We start from the raw sequence: 17,958 nt of genomic DNA, 5'->3' as shown, positions 1-17,958 counted from the left end.
TGCATGCAGAGGTGCAGGGGGATGCGTGTTGCTTGATATCTCCGTTGCAATTCGTTGCTCATGGTAAAAACCTACTTTTCTATTGCGTGGTGTGCTGCCTGAGCATGGTGGAGGTTTCTCAGTGGCTTCATTGAGCAGTAGCTCCTGATATGGGAAGGCTGCAGGTGGGAAAGGTGTGCTCAGGTGGCCAAGAAAAGATACCTGCCTCCTTCCTGGATGGCACAGGGTGAGCAGAGAGCTGCCATGGGGATGGCGAGGATGGGGAAGCGCTCCTGCTCGCAGGGAGGTGTGTTATGGAGCAGCACAACCTTCTGCCCCCTTTGATGGGTGACTGCTCCAGTCCATCCTTCTGCAGAGCCCGCAGAGGTTGTTTTCAAGGACCTTTGTCTAATTTAATAAATCCAGGATGCTCAGCCTGTTAGACAATCTATAAGTGTAATAAAATCTGCTCGCCGCAGAGCCCCGGTCGCGTTGTGGCTGTATCGATAGCCTCGTGCCTAGTGGCAGGAAACCTAAAATGCTCATTAAAGCCCTGCTGCTGTGCCAGCCCCGCTCACCCGGCGCCTGGGCAGCTCGGGGCACACCGCGGCTGCCCTGCCGGCACCGGCAGGCTGAGCGCCCCAGCAGCAGCACCCAGCCGAGCTCGCCGGCAGAACCAGCCCCAGTGCGTGCACAGTGCATCCCCAGCTGGGATTTAGGGAGGCCGTGCATAGCCCCGCACGGCTGAAAAGGGAGCTCCATGTGACTTTTTAAGGAGTTGGTGTTTTTTTGCCAATGGCCTCGGGATGGGAATGGTGGAGGCGGTGCTGGTGTGGGTTCCCTGTGCCGCCGTGCTGGTGCCGGGAGCTGCCTGTCCAAGCTGCGTTGCTGCCCTTGCCTAAGGCATGGTTGCCTCCACATTGCTCTGATGCGCCCGTGGCAATGGGGCAGCGGAGTCTTCCTCCCTCCCACGCCACAGCCCAGCCAAGATCCCACTTGCATCCCGCTTCGAGCACCGCGACCAGCCGAACCCGGTCACTGGGGATGGGCGAAGCTTTTAGCAAACGCGGCAGCAGCCTTTGCAGAGTACTCAGGAGTGCTGCAGATGAGCAGCGCACTCGTCGGCAGCCACCCTCATGAATATTTTAGCTCAGAGAATTAACATTTGTCAAGAAGCATTTATGGAGGCAGCGTGGATGTGTCTTCCCCAGGCGCCGCAGGCTCGCTGCTGCTATGGGGTGGCGCTGGGAGCCAGGGCAGAGCCAGCTGGAGCCCGAGCCCTTCCCCTGCAGCGTGGCGGTGGAGCGGGACGGCAGAGCCACGATCTCCCCCCCGGGACAGCCGGGCCCCGGTGCCAAGGCAACCAGCCCGCCATGCGAGATAGACAAATGGTTGTGGGTTTTTTTTTTTTTTTTTTCTTCCTCTCCTGGTTCTTGGCAGAAAGTAAAATGTCCCTTTTGTTTGGCTTCCTCCTCCCCCTGCCCCATTGCCTTTCTTTAAAGGTTGTGTTCCAGATTTCATCAACCCACGTTGTGTAATAGCCCCGGAGAACGGCATGGGCATTGGCCGTGTCCCACCGAGGCCATGGCAGAGCTGCTCCTCGGGAGCTTGACTGCGGGGTTACCTGCTCAGGAAACATTTTGTGTGCCGTTGCTGAGCGAAGCTCCATTGTATTTTGGATCGAGCCCCTACGATTCACACGTTAGAAATGATGGGGAATGTACTTGGAGAAAATCAGGGAATTTTTGAGTCTAAATAATGCTGTATTTCTACCTCAGCCCTGCAAAACTGTATGGAAATGAGGGTCTCATGCAGATAAACTGTTGACTTACAGCATCAGTCCCTGCGCCTGGGAGTTCATCGCCCACAGAGCATCCTCCTGCCACAGCACCTGGGTATCCCCAGTAATGCCCCGTGTGGGATTTCTTCCTTTGAACTTGTAAGAGGTCCCCATTCTTTCTTTCCCTCCTTTCCACTGTCCGAGGTGGGGGATGCTGCAGTTGCTGGGCTCTGCATCCTAATAGCATCCATCCGAAGGTCCCTACATCTTGTCCAGAGGCTGCTGGTGGTGTGGATGTGGAGAGCACGGTGTCACTCGTGTCCTGGGCACCCGGGAAGGCAGAGGAGGAGTAGGAGGAGACCGTACTATGGGCTTTGTGTAGTATGGAAGGGGAATGCTGCAAGCATGTGTGTGCGTAAATATGGATCTGTCATACCAGAGGGAAACAGCAATGTGATTGTTTCTTGGCTCCAGTTCCTCTGCTCGTACTGGCAGCGTGGAGAGCTGTAGTTGCTCATATCGTGCGGGTGCTGCCTTCCCCGTGCTGGCGAGCGGCAGGGGGCTGCTCCGCTTGCCGGGCTGGAGACGGCTGGTGGCACCGAGGAGAGCTGCTGCTCGTGGTGGTGCCCATAATGGTGTCTCCTCTGCGGGTGCACCCTCTTGTGCTTCCAACACCCAGGCACCAGATCCCGTCGCGGGGTAGCTGCAGGCTCCATCCCACTGACAGCAGCATGGGAAGTGGCGAAGGCAGGGCCAGCACCTGGGGACGGGGCTGTCCCCGAGGCGGGGACCGGCAGAATCCGGCAGCTGGAGCCAGAGCTGAGCCTGAGCATCTCCTGCCTCACCTGGAGGCAAAGCCTCCCCAGGGTCCGACGCTGAGTTCGACCTTGTATCAAAGCATCTGCTTTTCAAAGGGCTGGTTGAAATCCCAGCCTTGTTATTGTTTTGGTGTCTCTGCTGTATAACATCTCCCTGCTGTTGCATTTATATATTCCCTTCCACTTGCCAGAGCCACGCAGTCCTCACCTGCCCTGGCACCAGCCTGGGGACCAGCTCTGCCCGTCCTTCCCCGGGGATCCCCAGCCCTGAGAACCTCCCCCCAGTGCAGAAGTGGGCGCTCAGAGGTGGTGAAGGGGTCCGTGTGTCCTCATTCCCTCCTACAGAGCTTCTCCCATCTCCCTGCTCCCACACCCCCACAGCTTCGGCACACGAGGGCTGTCCCTGTTCTCCGGGTTCCACGGGGACAGCAGCCCTGTGCCATCGCCAGCTCCTTCACCGGGGACCCCTGGCTGGTTTCGAGGCGCTCCCGGGATGCAGTGCTTCCCGAGTCCCGTCCTTTTCCTCGATGGAGTTTGCGTGTGCGCGCGTGCGTTTCCACTTGGCACCATTTGCATTTCGCTTTGCTTCAAAGTGGCTGCGCTGCCTCCGAGGAAGGAAATAAAGGGTGTAAAGGAATTTACATCCCGAGTGAGCGCGGCTGCTGGTCCGTCGGGTTTCATCTGCTGCCGAGAAGTATGGGGGTGCAGGGGGGCTGCCCTGGGGTGGAGGGTTCATCCCTGGTGCCCATCCTGTCCCTGGCCGCAGGGGTAAGGGGGACAGTCCCAACTTTGCTCGCAGCCCCTTTTCCTGGCGTCCTGGCTTGAAGGCACAATGGTGGATGGAGACCCGTGTGTCGGGCTGTGCGAGATGCCAACGTTCACCCTCGCAAGGAGGGTTGTGTGGCAAAACCACTTCACAGGGCCAGCCTGGTTGGGGGGGGGGCAAACCGGCTCCTCCGCTCCGGGTACGCTTGGGTCGGGGCTGGGTGTGAGCAGCGGGGGAAGCCGCCCTGAACACTGCCGTGGGGTTGAAGAGAGAGGAGAGCGGGCGGGTTTTGCAGGGAGCCGTCTGTCTCCTCCTCTTCTCCTGTGCCAACTCCCTGCCAAATCCCTGCGGGGCCTCCTGGGGAGTCCAGGGGTGCCTGTGACAAGAGGGACTGAGTGGCCAGAGTCCCCGTGAGGGACTGGGGCTCCCTCCTGGAGGTGCCCTCATCCCCTTTTTTCCCCGCGTTCTGGTTGCATTCCCTGGTGCAAAAATGCTCTGAGTGGGGAAGGGGGTCGGTCCCAGACCTTACAGTCCTGGAGACCTTGGCTGTGCTGAAGGCCAGTGAGACAAAAATGTTTCTAAGACTCCACTTGGAGCAGGAGAAAGTTTTTCCGTTGGGTTTTTATAGCTTCCGGAAAACAGGGTTTTATTTTTGTTGTCTAAGACAAAAAATCCTCTTAGGAGCCGACTACCCGCGGCTGTGCAGGGCAGGCGGCTGTGCAAGCGATGTACTGAGGGGTCTGGGATCGGCTTTGCTTTCCCTCCCTCCATCCCGTGGGGTCTGTGGATGCTGATGCTGGTTTCCACAAAGGAAAAGAGGAGGTGTTGGTGTCCCTGATGTACGACCGGTCCCGTTTGTGTGCTCGTGCTGGGCACAGCTGCTGCAGTACCTATGGTGGCTCCGTGCCACCCTTGGGCTGGCACCCAAGGGGACACAGCTGCAGGAAAAGCCCTTTTCCTGGGGAAGGCGGGCTATTTTCCATGGCCCACAGATGGGTAAACTGGAGGCCTCGGGGGGGCTGATCTGAATTTCCTGTGGTCACAGGCTGGGGCCATCAAGCTCTCCCCAGTTGCCCCTTCTTTGCATGGCACAGGCTGCTTTCAGAGGGGTTTTACTGGCAGGGGAGCCAGTTTCCATGGTAAAAACCCTAACAGCATCTGCCAAAAATCCGTCTCCCTGTTGTCCCGGCCATCTGGATGGTGCAGGGAGGCTTTGGCAGGGTGAGGAGGTGGCCGCAGGCTGCTTTGAGTGCTCCTTTGGTGCTGTTGGCATCTTGGAGGGGTCCCTCCACCCAGTCGTTTATGCCCTGGGTGCAGATTCACACTGGGGGTGCATGGGGGACCCCAGTGTCACCAAGCCTGGAGGGGCACAGGCAGGCTGGGGATGGGGGAGACATGGCATCACTGCTTGGCAAGGGAGGGCTGTGGGCGCCGTGCACCGGGAGCGGGTGGCCGTGCTCTAATCGGATGAGCCGGCGCCGCTCCAGATGGACCTGTCAGCTCTCGTCAGTGCTGACACCCCTCTGGGTCCCTCCATGTCCCCTCGGGCCAGGGGAGTCACTGCCTGTCCCACTCCGCTGTGTCTGCTTGGAGCAAGGGGGCCGAGAGGTGACACTGTGTTTGCAAAGCCCATCAGATGAAGAAGGTCCCTTCCATGATGCGGTCCCTCCCTGGCAAACTCCATGTTTTGTTAACTTTAATAGGAGAAATCTGGCATGTGTGTCTGTCTGTCTGTCTATAGTGCTGGAGCCGTCCTGTGCTGAGGTCAGTGGGGCATTTGCCATCCCCTGTCCCCAGGTGCCACCCCACCACCCTAGATGGTTTGCAGCTGTGAACCCGAAGCTGGCCACTGGGTGCCTTGCCTTGGTGTCCCCGTGCTGCAGCGGGGCAGCCGTCCTTCCCTGGGTCTTCGACATAGGAGAAGCGTCTTCCTCGCAGCAGTGGACTGGGGTGGGCTGGACCAGGCTGGCAGGAGTCGTACCTGCTGGTCTGTGTCCCCAGATGTGCAGCACCGGGCTTTGCTGTGTGCCGGCACGGTGCACGGATCTGTCTGGGTACTGGTGGGCAGAGCATCTCGGTGTGTAGGGTCCTGGTGTCCACCAGGTGAGGTTTTAGGGCTCGACTCTGCACTTATCTGCTCTTCTCTCCTAAAACATTACTCTTTTCTCCTTCCCCTCACAGCCGACAACCCTCCCGCAGGGCACCATCAACATGAACCAGTGCACAGATGTGGTGGATGGGGAGAGCCGGACAGGGCAGAAATTCTCCTTGTGCATCCTGACGCCGGAGAAGGAGCACTTCATCCGGGCCGAGAACAAGGAGATCATCAGTGGGTGAGTGCAGGTCTGGGGCTGAGCCACCATGAGGCTCTTCCCTATGCTGGGAGGAAGAGGAAGGTGGGTGGGACCTTGCCCACTGGCCCACTGCCCTTGACTACTTGCCTGCTGCAGGGACAGTCCTGGGGGCCGGGTGTAGCTGCTATCTCACGGTCAACTCCACTCTTTCCACCTTTTTGACAAGGACGGGGTTTCTTTCCCCTTCCCCACTCCCTGGTTGGCGGACCCCTGCCATCGCCTGGTGCTGTGCAGCAGAGTGGGGTCCTCAGCACCCCCCGAGCCACCAGATTTATGGTGTGAGCATGAGCACTGACTTCAGTGGAGAGTGGTGTGGCGGGGGATGATTTAAGTCCTTCCTCTGCATCTAGCGCGTGTGCTCGGCTGTGCCATGCTGGAGCCTGCGGCTTCCCAACATGTCGGCTACCTTCCAGAGCCAGTGCTCAAGGAAGCTCAGCCTCTGCCAGGAGCCTTGGCCAGGCCCTGGAGCTGAGATGCTTCTGAGTCACTCGTTACTTCTGAAGGCCACCGTTTTCAAGTCAGTTTTGTTGTCTGCTGTTGGGCAATATCCTGCTCCCAGCAGCGTTTACCCCCAGGAGCGAGCTGAGCTATGCCGGTGCATTTGTGGGATGCTCAGAGGGCGCATCTGATGCCGAGGTGCTCCTGGGCTGGCCATGGCAGCTTCAGCCCCTGCAGAAAGCAGCTATTTACTGGCCAGGGGAAGAAACTTGGCCGCAGGGTGAACACCAGGATGAGATTGAAGCCGATGGGTGCTGGAGTGACCCCACGGTGCTTTTAGGACAGCATCCGCACAGCCCACTGGGGCAGGTCCTGTCCCCACAGCAGCGGTAGGTCCCATAGTCCCAGGACTGGCGCATCTGACCCTGAGTGCCATACGCCCTCTGGTCCTTGTCCATCCCTGGGCAGACGTGGCCCCCTGGGACTGCCTGCTCTGCATTTACCCTATCCCCATTCAGACTCACCTTCGCAGCACCCACCTTACCCCGCTCGCTCCCTGCGGGCAGCCTGGCAGAGGGTGCGGATGCAGCCCACCCTCCCTGGTCCCAGTGGAGCATCTGACCTCCGAGGATGATTAAAATACCATTGCTTGTAGGAGTGTGTGCCACTGGGTTGCAGTTGCTCAGCAACGCTGAAGATGAGGCCACTAAAGTGAGCAAATCACGGTAGATTTCCCAACTCCAGGTGTTGGATGGTGACCTAGAAACATCCTTGTCTATCGTTCACATGCTGGCTTGGGTTGAAGCTGCCGCTGGTGGGGGTGCGGAGCTGTGCGAGAGCCGAGCCACCGGTGTGCAGCGACGGACTGCCACGGTGCTGTTGCTCACCTGCAAGCATTTCCTGTGTGAGATGTCTGGAGCTTGGTGCCTCGCTCCAAGAATTTGTTGACAATTGAAACTAGAGCAGAAAGTTGAAGGGATGAAGCGCTCGCTCTTTCCCACGCTTCCCGAGGCACAGCGTCTCCTGCTTGCCCAAGCTCTGGCAGCAGCAGAGTCAGTGCTTTTGAGATGGTTTCTGTTTCCGAGCATTTTCTTTGATTGTTACTCCCCCCGTTCTGGTAAATACTGGTTGAAATAGGCATTTTTCTACCAAGAGCTTAGGATTTTGATCAGACACATATTTTCATGCACTGAAACTTCCCTGCTTTACTGAGACACGTCAGCGTGGGTGATTCCCCCTCTGTGCACCACCTTGGGCCAGCAGACCAGTCCTGCGGCAGCACAGCCGCCCTTCTGGCCCCGTTTGCAGTGGTGGGGTTGAAGCGGTGGCGGAGCCGGGGTGTAGAGGCACAGGGGAATCGTGGCATGGGGGAGCCGGCTCCTCTCCTTCAGCCAAGACAGGAGCGATGGCTATGCCCCAAAACATGGCCAGCCCCCATGCCCTGCTCTCTTCTCCCTCTCCCCGGTTCGCAGCTCAGCCTTTTATTGCTGGTCCTGCCCGCCACTCAGGAGAGAGAGGCATTGCAGAGCAAGGTGGGGCTGATTTATTGTTCATTGGCCCGGCACTGGATTTTGAAGCAGTGCATTTGCTCCTGACTGCAGGCATTAATCATCCCAAAACAGTCCCACTCTGGGTCCGAGCCAGGCGGGTTTCATTTGCAGTTGCAGCACGACAGGAAGATTTCCCCAGCCGGGGGAGAATTTGTTTTACGTTCGTTGCATGCTTCTGGCATTTATTGCTTAACCAAACCCTACTTGATGTGGTCATCTCAAAAGGCTTTACAGCAGCAGCGTGTGAAGTGGGGGGAACAGGAGAGGGAAGCAGGGACATCTGAAGCAGGAATGTTGCCCAGCGATCTGTGGAGCCCCGTGGAGATCATGGAGATGCAGGGGCAGGTCGTCAGGCCGCGGTGGGAGGGCACAGGAGGGTCCCCCAAACAAGAGACTCGTGCAGGGGCTGGACTTCTCGATGCCAAGTTCACGCTGCTCTTTCTTGGACAAAAGTGCTTTGTGTGCAGTGTGCGGGTGTTGGCATAGCTGAAGGGGGAAAGTCCTGCCGGAGGCTCTGTCCCTCTCGGCTGTCTTTCAGGATCTTTCAGGATCCTTGAATCCTTGGCCGTGGCCTCGCTCTTGCAGTGAGTGGGCTTCGAGCCAAAGCACCCTGGGGTCATCCCTCCTCCCCTCCTGTGTTCTGCCTCATTTTTCCCCCAGGAGCTGGTTGGGATGATTTCTGGGTACTGTTTACCATGTTGACCCTGACCAGGTTGGAGAAGCTGAGCTCCTCTGTTGTGCCCAGCTCCAGCTCAGGATTGTGCTTACGGCCAAGTGACAAACCCTGGAAGTCTGGGGTTAGGGGTGAAATTCGGATACTCCATCTCTGGAGCTCGCGGGCAGCCTGCCCCGGGTATGGGATGGGGCAGCGTCTCCCTGGGCAGCGTGGTCAGAGCCACCCCGGTGGGGGGAAACAGCTTTGGGGTTCCCAGCCTGTGGGAAGCTGCCTTACAGCCTGTGGTTGAGTGCGAGTGTTGCTCCTGTCCCTGCATGCTGCTCTTCGGCACAGACCTCATCTTTTGCTTTCTCTGCCGGCAGGTGGCTGGAGATGCTGATAGTCTACCCGAGGACAAACAAGCAGAATCAGAAGAAGAAGAGGAAGGTAGAGCCCCCAACTCCCCAGGTAATCCTAGGGGGACACACAATGTTTCTCGGTCCCTTGCCTCCTTCTCAGGGTCATGGCATTGCTCTGCTCCCGGGGAATATCCCTCCAAACCATCCGGAGTGGCAGACTGCCGGCCCTCTGATGCTGCCTGCGCGGAGGGCGAGAGCTGGGGCGAGCCAGAGCAGCGGGACAGTGTGAACTAATTTCCTGGTCATCACTTCCCAGGGTCACACGCTGCTGCTGCTCCTTTCCTGGCTCCTTTGGGGCCACGTTTTGTCCCCCAGGCACTGTCTTGTGGCACCGACCCTGCACGCCCTGTCCCCAGAGCAGCCGCAAAGCCACGTGGTCCCCGAGGGGGACCGGGAAGAGGTGCTGGCCGTTCACGGGCCATTTCGGCAGAAACAGGATGAAATTCCATCGGGCTCCGGTTACCCCCTTTGAGATGACCCCAGAGATAATGGGAATGAAAGGAAAATACTAAAGGCCAGGGCCAGGCTGGGAGCTCCGGGGGCCGGAGCCGGGCTCTCCAGGGACCCAGCGGTGGCTTCGTGCTCACTTTGACTATAAATGGTAAAAAGCGGGGCCGGCCGTGACTCACTCGTTCCTTCTGGGCTCCCACGTGGCCAGAGTGGGGGAGAATCCCACAGATGGGGAACGTGACCCCGAGGCCACCCTTGTCCCTCGCTGGGGCTGAGAACAGCCGTGTCCCTGAGGCAGCCTGACCTCCAGGCGCGCGTCCCACTGCCGCGGGGGATCGGCCGGGAGGGCTCCTCCAGCCGAGCCAGGCTGCGGCACTGGGGGACTGAAAACAACATTGGTGCTCCCCTGAGCCCTGGTTTTCAGGTCCCCTTCAATGAAGTCCACAGGATGATCCTCGTGCAAACTGGGCCATGGGTGGGTTTTGTACGGCATTTGTTTGAATCAAGTTTCCACCACTGCACCGGATAAAGAGCTTCTGGGCAATGGGAAAAAAAATTAGGGGGAAGATGATCCTTTTTTGCACACCAGGCTGGAGGTCTGAGCCACCCCCTTCCAAGGGCTGGGGTCGTCACAGCCCCTCGAGTGCTGGTTCTGGTGATGCTCCAGGGAAGCTGCCTCTTTCCTCCATGGCCAAGAGCTGGCGTGTTATGAATTTCCAGTCCTCAAGCCCCAGGGAGGGGGCTGCCGCATTCGGGGCGCCCCAGCAAGCTGATGCAGCAGGGCAGGGATGCTCACCCCATCCCTGTCGCAACGCTAAATACAGGCTGGGTTCAGGAGGGGGACGGAGCGGAGAGGAGAAGGGGCGCAGAGCCAGGAAAACATCATTCTGGGTTACATTTCATCACCATGGCAACTTCTTGGAAACCGTACAGGATTCGAGCTCCTGAGTACCAAATAAGGGAAGCTGCTGCGGGAAGGATGCTGGCTCCCCACGGGTGGACGGGCTCCCCAGGTGCTTGGGGATGGGGTGAGCACGGAGCCTGGTGGCACTTTTCCCCATCCCATTTGCCACCCTCCTTCCACCCTTGCCACCCTGTCGCTCCTGGTCCCGTGGCACCAGAAAAAGACTCAAATTCACTTTTGCAAAACCATCCTCCATGTGGGACCTGCTGCCGGACGGAGGCTGCACTGTGTCAGGCACTCAGGAGCAACCTGCAAAGGCAGAAGCATCTTTCCTCTGTCTCTCAAGTCGTGCCGATGCCGGTGGCTGGTCTGGGGAGGGAGAGAGGATGCTGGGGAGAAAATCAGCACCAAATCCCCCTCTGTGAAATGGCTTCTCCTAAAGTTGGCTGCCGTTCAGCTTGCTCTCCCTGTGCCGGTGGAGAAAGCCTGATTTCTTTTTAAAGACGGCTGCCCGCTAATCTGGCAGCAGATCATGTCTGAGAGCCGCTCAGGGAGGGCCGGACACCTCTGTGATCTAAAAAAAAAATAAATTTAAAACAATGGATATTTCTGCTTTTTCTCAATCCCACATAGTTTTTCCTTGTCTGTGCTACAGCAGAGCTTGGCTGCAGCCAGGCACTCCTGGGGCATCCGGGCCATTTTCAGCTCCCCGCATCGTTTTGCATCTTCCCCCTGCAAAATCACCGGGGTGGGAGCAATGCAGGCGAAGCTGGGAAGATCACTCCAACTGCAAATTTTTGGACAGGAGTTGTTAGGTGCAGTCCTATTCAACTTTGCTTTGCAAGGAGGTTGCAGTCTTAGGGGAAAAGGGCAGGTTGCTCTTGAAGCTTTTGCCATGCTCTGGCAGTGGGAGAGACCGGGCTCGCTGCCTTTGCCTTCCTGCTGTCCCTGGGAAATTGAGACAGGATTTGAGGCTGAAATCTGGGATTTGAGGCACTGCCCTCTGTTGCAGGACGGGTTTGCACGGGGGTGCGGCAGGCTCGGGTAAGCAGAGCGTGCCCAGACATACTTAACACAACTGGAGGCCGTTTTTGCCGATTTTGGTACACGCTCCTTTTTGGAGCTGTTCATACCGCTGAGCAGCAAAGAGTTAATTTCTCTGCTTGCTTATAGACCGCTTTTTGGCCCTCATAGCTCTGTCTAATTAAATACACATCTACAAATAATTATATGGGGGCGTGTGTAAGGAATATATAAAAATCTATATCCTGAGCTGGCGATTAGCTTTGGGCTTTCGGATCAATGAATGAGGGAGAGGTTGAGGCTGGAAGGGCCCTGGGAGATCGTGTGGTCCGACCGCCTGCTCAAGCAGCATCCCCTTGAGCAGGATGCCTGTGAACTCTGGATCGTTTACCTCCAACACTGCATTCCTTTAGAGTGAAATTTCCAAGGGGATTTTTTTTTTTTTTTTTTAAATTGAGGTCATTTGCTGCTTGTTGTGGCTGTGCACGGAGCCAGGACCTGCTCCCTGGGAGATCCCCTGGCGGCTCCGGCACAGCCCGGCGAATGCCGATTTGGAGGTGCAGGGCTAAAACCCACCGTCAGCTCTGTTGACCCATGACGGGGGATGGAGGGGACGCTCTTCGCAGCCCGTGTCCCCAGCCCGTGGCTGTTGGCTCGGCTGCTCCTGGATTCCCCCTGCTCCAGGGAAAGGGAACAAGCAGCTGGGAAGCTTCCCACAATCCAGAGACTTTGGAGAGGGGTTAATTGTCATTGATTTATTGGTGGCTTTAAGGAAAATAATCTGCTAAGGCAGAAGCTTAATACAACAACAGCGAAGCATCTGCTACGAGCAAAGCCAAACCCTAAACGAGTTGTGAAAGCTGCTGCCTCTTTTGGGGCGTGCGCCGAACCTGGGCAGCCCGGGCTGCGGCCACCAAAATGGCATTCATCATCTGATGGACTCCAGAGCCCCTCGTTAGCTAGAGAAGCATTTAAGGTGATGGGTATGGTTTTAAAATAGCGTAAAGCTCGATGCAATGGTGTATTTCCTTTTTAAAACAAGCAGCCTGTTAGGTAGCCAAAGCACCCGGGAGGAATACAGCACTGGTTGGGTTTTATTCTTTTTATCAGTGGCCCAAAGCAAACCAGCTGTGACAAACAACGCAGCTGCTGGTGGCAAGGAATTAGCTTTCTCCTCCATCCCATGTCATTTATCTTGGTTTCTTTTTTTTTTTTTTTTTTTTTTTTTTTATTGTTAGCTGTAACACTAGGAAAATTCAGTCCTGGCAAGTGGGACCCGGGAGAGAAGCCTGGTGTTGGTCTGTAGTCGTGAAAGGCAGCGGCTGCCCATGAGCCAGCCCACAGAGGGACCGGGGATGTGCAGAAGGACCGGGGCGTGCAGAGGGAAATGGGGGATGCTGTCTTTATGTGCATGAATTACAAAGGATGCGCTGTCACCCCAAACTGGGTTTTGGTGGAGGCGAGGGGAGCGTTTCCAGGTTCCCTGTGAGTCAGGACCCAACAGACCCATTTCTCTGCGGGTCTGCAGCGTTGCACATTAATTCGGGTGCAGAGCCCTACGGGTGCACCAGGTGGCTTTTGGGAGGAGCTGCTGTGCTAGAGCGAAAGCAGAGCCACACAGGACCCTGAACACCGGGAAAAGGCCAGGGCTTTGCTCCGCTCGGGACTGGGCTGTGCGAGCACAAAATGAACTTTTCCCAAGGAGTTATGTGTCAGTGGCCGCAGCGTCCTGTGTGCCACGCCGGGAGGGGCAGTTCCTATCCGAAAACAAAGCCAGCGAGCCCCTCCGCTGCTGCAGCGCCCGGCTGAAGGTCTCCTTCGTTTGTCGGCTCACCAATGCTCTGGATCTTTTCCCAGCTGGATGTGTGGGGAGGTGCGGCCGGTTTCTGGAGCCCTCCCCAGGGAGGGACAGTGAGGGATGTTTCCTCTCTCACTGCAAGAGTGGTGATGGTCCCTTTTGGGTGAGGAAGTCCTGACCCATTCCCACCCCCGTGCTACCCTGGGGCAGGGTTTCCACCTGCGAGCTTGTCCCCTTGGGAATGTGGGGGTGGCGCATGGCTGAGCAGCCCTGTCCCTGTCCCGTCACGGCACGTGTCGTGGCCAGCACCTGAGCCATGTGGGACCCACGCCTCTGGGGACAGCCTGATGGACACCCTGGGTGCGGAGCTGGGACAAACCCCTCTAACCCTTCTCTCTTCCCTGTTCTCTTTAGGAGCCCGGTCCTGCTAAGATGGCTGTGACCAGCAGCAACATCCCCAGCGCGGAGAAGGTTCCTGCCACCAAGTCCACGCTTTGGCAGGAAGAAATGAGGGGCAAAGACCAAGCAGATGGGGGCAGCAGCATCAGCCCAACACAGAGCCCCGTGCAAGGCCAGGCTGGGGCTGCCAGCTCCCTGAAGGATCCTGCGCTGGACAGCAAGGAAGGTGAGGGACGGGGGTGCTAGAGCTGGTGTGATGCTGTGGTGACCCAGTTCAGGCAGCTGAGCCAGCAAAAAAACACCGTACAGGGAAAAGTTTTCTGCAGGTTCAGTTCCCGGAGCATCCCAGCAAGGAGTGGGAGGGCAGACCTGGTCCCTGCTGTGCAGGGACTGGAGTGAGGCATTACTGGCTGAAAGTTCAGGAAGGAAAAAATTTTCATCACATGCTGGAAAATCACAGTGTGGGGCTCAATCCTGCCCCGGCAGGGAGATGAAGCTGCCTGCTCTTGCAAGCGACGTTGCCCTCATGCTGGGGCCAAAATGAGGGGGAAAATGACTTTTCTAGCCCCTCTGCATCCCTGCCTGGGGCACCTAGAGGGCGCGGGGCCACGCTGCGCTCAGCCCGGCTGTCGGGGCTGCCAAACCCTGAGCGCCGCTTCCTTCTCCGGCCCCTGCGTCAGGGCCCTGTTTACATTTGGTCTCCCCGATGCGTCCCTGGAAGGCGCCGGGGCCGCAGCATTGTTCTCCCTGGAACAATAGGGGCTGGGGACTGTTCCTGCCGCGGCCGCAGACAGGTCCCACTCGCTGTGGCCAGTTCCTTTATCTGCCCGCTCGGATGGGGGATGCTTCCCACCTGCTCCCGGCTGCCAGGAGTGAGGTGTCCATCGCCTTGCACCTATGGAGCTGTGGTGGATGCTAAGCTGGGAAGGACAGGGATGAAAACGGGTGCAGAGCAGTGACTGCAGCCATCCATTTCTTGGTTTGAAGGTTTAGGTCTTTCATCCATGCAAGCCTGACCCAAGGGTAGGACCAATATCCCCAGTTCCCTGCAGACTGTCCCACTATCCCCATTGGCCTGAAGGGTGGTCAGGGTGGAAAAGCCAAGGGTGCGAGAGGTGGCACAGCGTGGGGATGGGGCCCAGGACATCTCTGCTCTCGTTTCCTGCCCCTGTCCTGGGTGGAATTAGGGTGTGTTTTGTTAAAAGCAGAACTTGGACTTGAAACCAAACACGGTGACTTCTCTGTCCTTTAGACGAGAGCTCCATGAACGGAGACCGGATAGACTGTGGGCGGAAGACGCGTGTCGAGAGTGGGTACTTTTCCTTGGAGAAGACCAAGCAAGACTCGAAGCTGGAAGAACAGCAGCTGCCGCCCCCGCCGAGCCCGCCCAGCCCCAGCACCCCGAACAACAGGTACAGTTATCCCAAATCGCCCTCGCAGGAGCATGCCCAGCCCTTTCCTTCCCCAGGTACTCGATCAGGCGACCGAATGATTCACAGCTTCTCTCTGAACTCCTTGGACTCGAAGAGCAGTTGCCCCATGCACAAGGACTCCAGCAACAGAGATGTAGGAAGGGGAGCTGAAAAATCGGGGCGTCCCCTTTCTTTTAAAGCCAGCCGGCAGTACACCACCCTGGCCGACGTTCCCAAGGCCATTAGGATCAGTAATCGTGAGGCCTTCCAGGTGGAGAGGAAGCGGCTAGAGCGGAGAACCCGGGCCCGTAGCCCTGGGAGAGAAGAAGTGGCCCGGCTCTTTGGCAATGAGAGAAGGTAAGGGATGAGTGGCTAATCTCCTCCTTGCATGCTTGCAACGGCAGCGAGGCTGGGTCCCTGCCGCAGCCCCGCACGGAGCAGGCGAGACTTGCCGGGTGAAGCCCCTTTGTATTCCAGTGCTCCTAGGTTTAAGAACACCCATCCACACCGCCCAGGCGGTGGGATGTCCTTAGTAGTGCCAGCGGGCAGGTGTCACCCTGCCTGGCTGCTTTGGGAACGGCTAGCCGAGGTGGGTGATGTCCAGTGGCCGCATTGGCAAGCAAGCCCACCCTCCCGGTCCCATCCCCGGCGCGGCACACGCTGGCAGCTGGCACCATTAATTAGGTTAGCTCTCTAAATGGTGTTAGTGCCGGCTGCGTTACGCAACTGCCTAATGAGCTGAGAGAGGTTTCAAAATGTCACGGCGTTAATCTGGGAGAGGAGAGGCGGGTGCAGCGCCGAGGCAGGGCGCAGCGGGCTGCAAAACAGCTTAGCGCGGAGGAGGACGGGGAGGGTGTCTGCACGCACGCCCGCACCGCGCACCGGCGGGCTTGGCGCTCTCCGGGTGAGGCGAAGGATGGGCTCGACCTGCCCTGGGAGAGACGCCTTTGTGGGGTGAGGGCAGCGGAGCAAACGGGGAGACAGGCCCTGGGCGAGAGGGCCGCCTGCCAGTCTGATTTTCTTGCCCTGGTTTTCCTCCGGGCATGTTCTCTCTCGCACGGTTTCAGCAAGCGCTTCTCATCCGTTTCTTCCCAGCCCCTAAAGGACTGTTTTCCAGCCTGGCTTCCGAGAGCTGGGAGCGGGTCTGGGAAGCACGCTGCAACTCTGTGCCTGTGCTGCCGGTTGGCAGGAGGATCCCAAACCCAGCCCAGCTCCGGCAGCGAGTGCTGGACTGGGAATAAAGGTGAAGAGTTTGGCTTTCTCTGCCGTGGGAATGGGGTCTTCCCTGGAATGGAGGAGAGGGATGCCACATGGGTCCCTTGGCCACCCCGGCTGGGGACGGGGCTGAGGAAAGGCAGGTAACTGCTGGTTTGCAGGCTGAGCTGGTGCAGCGTTGTGGGCTCAGGTGTGGTTGAGATCGTGTCCCCAGTGCGAGAGGACAGCGTGTTCCTCCGGTGCCAACAGTCCCTCGCTCCAGCCCCGGGGGTATGGTGCAGCACTGGGATCCTGCACGGAGCTGGGCTGTGCCAGCCGAGGACAGGGAGGAGCAGATTTACAGGCAGATAACAGGGCCCGGGAGAGGACGCTGCTGCCAGAGACTGTCCTTTTTTAATGTCAGCCCCACTCACTGCCTGCTGGCGGGTGCCTTTTCCCAGGGAAAATCTGTTTTTCCCAGCCCAGCTGGGCTTCTGGGGCTGTTAACAGGTTTTTATTGCTTTATCAGTATTGGCAAAAATTTCCCTGTGTCAGCTCGGGGCTTTTGTCAGAGCAGGAGGGGTGTAGGGAGAGGAGCGAGCGCTGCACCAGGCGCCGGGGTTTTGCTGCCCGCAGGGCTGAGCCTGGTCCGGCGTTTGGGAGGGAGATGGTGGCAGAGAGTAGGGAGAGGGGTCCCCATCTGCCGGAAGGTTTGGCTGGGTTTGGTGGGAGATGGTGGCCCGTGGCGCCAGGAGAGTGTGCTGTGAGCAGGGGCAGCTCGACGGCGGGTGTTTTGGGACAGGCATGTTTGATTTCTCCTCCGGTAACCTGGGAATTGGCCCCTGCGGGTGGCGTGGGTGGAGAGGCTGTGCGTCCCGGAGCTTGGGTGGACTTGGGAGGGCACGGAGAGGCAGTCCGGCATCGTACCAGGGAATTAACATTCGCCAGCACCCTGCTCAGCTTGGCTTGGCTGCTTTTTAAATTTGAGTTTACCCAGTCCACATATCCCTCTCATTTTTCTCCTCCAATCTCAGGCTTTGCTGTTTGAGGTTGAGCAAATACAATAACTCACTTCTGTGCTGTGGGGTCAGCTTTTTCCCCCAGGTTTAACACCATTTCTAATAATCCTTCTCGGTAACCCACTAACATGCCCGGGAACGCTTGCCTGAAATCGCTTGCCTACATGCCAACCCCATAGGCGCCAGCCGGGCATCGTTTGGATCAGCCTTTCATCTCTCAGTGCAGCCAGATGAACTTGCTCTGATTCTGTTGGTATTTTCGGCTCTTCCTCCCGTTTTCCGTTTACCCACTGTAAATCAGCGTGAGGGTCGGAGCGATGGATGAAAAAGAATTATTTTAGGTACCCAGTGCTGCATCCTGAGTGACACACCTGTAGGCTTAGCTCCAGATAAAGCTGTTTTTCAGGCTTCTTGTCCTGTTTCCTTATAGTAAGAGATATTACATGACTTATGTCCAGGACCATGCTGGAAATTTTCCGTGTTGACCATTTATACCTGACGCTGACTCCACGCCCCATGCCGATGGCTGAGCTCACAGCTGCTCAGAAACATGAATCAGAAAAAAAAAAAAAAAAAAAAAAAAAAAAAAGAGATAATCTCCATGATTTTGGCAGAGCGGCGGAGTGCGAGTTCCCTCTGCTGGCACGCGGCAGGCCGGGGCTGGCGGCACCGCGCTGCCGTCACCTTGCGGGGGGGCCCGAACGGGCTGGGGCAGAGGGTCTGCGTCCAGAGAGGTCGAGCCGTGCCTCCGGTCTCCCACCTCAGACCCATCCCTAAGGCGAAAGGGCTGGAGCAGCTCTTTGGGAACCCCGTGGATAAATCTCGAAGCCTGTTTTGCACACAAAATCACAGCGGAGAGGGCTGCAGGCACAACCTTGGATGCTGCTCCCCATATCCCAGCGAGGCTCTGCAGCTGCGGGGATAAATCCTGGCACATCTCAGGAAGGTGTCAGCAGCTTTGGGAAGGAGACCACCGTCGGGGTGGGGAGTCCTTGGGGTG

General features: G+C 57.8%; 1 protein-coding gene across 1 annotated transcript in view; it reads left to right on the top strand.

Annotated features, from left to right (window-relative positions):
- MPRIP (myosin phosphatase Rho interacting protein) overlaps window positions 1-17,958 on the top strand; it is a gene marked incomplete at its 5' end in the record, with an annotated part of 82,499 nt that overhangs the window by 30,281 nt on the left and 34,260 nt on the right. Inside the window, 4 exons of the mRNA XM_082490290.1 lie at window positions 5,525-5,676; window positions 8,724-8,808; window positions 13,349-13,559; window positions 14,586-15,102. Of these exons, the coding sequence (XP_082346416.1) occupies window positions 5,525-5,676; window positions 8,724-8,808; window positions 13,349-13,559; window positions 14,586-15,102 (965 nt within the window). The remainder of the gene's footprint in view (window positions 1-5,524; window positions 5,677-8,723; window positions 8,809-13,348; window positions 13,560-14,585; window positions 15,103-17,958) is intronic.

The sequence above is a fragment of the Vanellus vanellus genome (genome assembly GCF_965231255.1).
Source record: "Vanellus vanellus genome assembly, chromosome: 14".
Classification (NCBI taxonomy): Eukaryota; Metazoa; Chordata; class Aves; order Charadriiformes; family Charadriidae; genus Vanellus; species Vanellus vanellus.
This window is presented reverse-complemented; position numbering and strand designations above follow the sequence as displayed.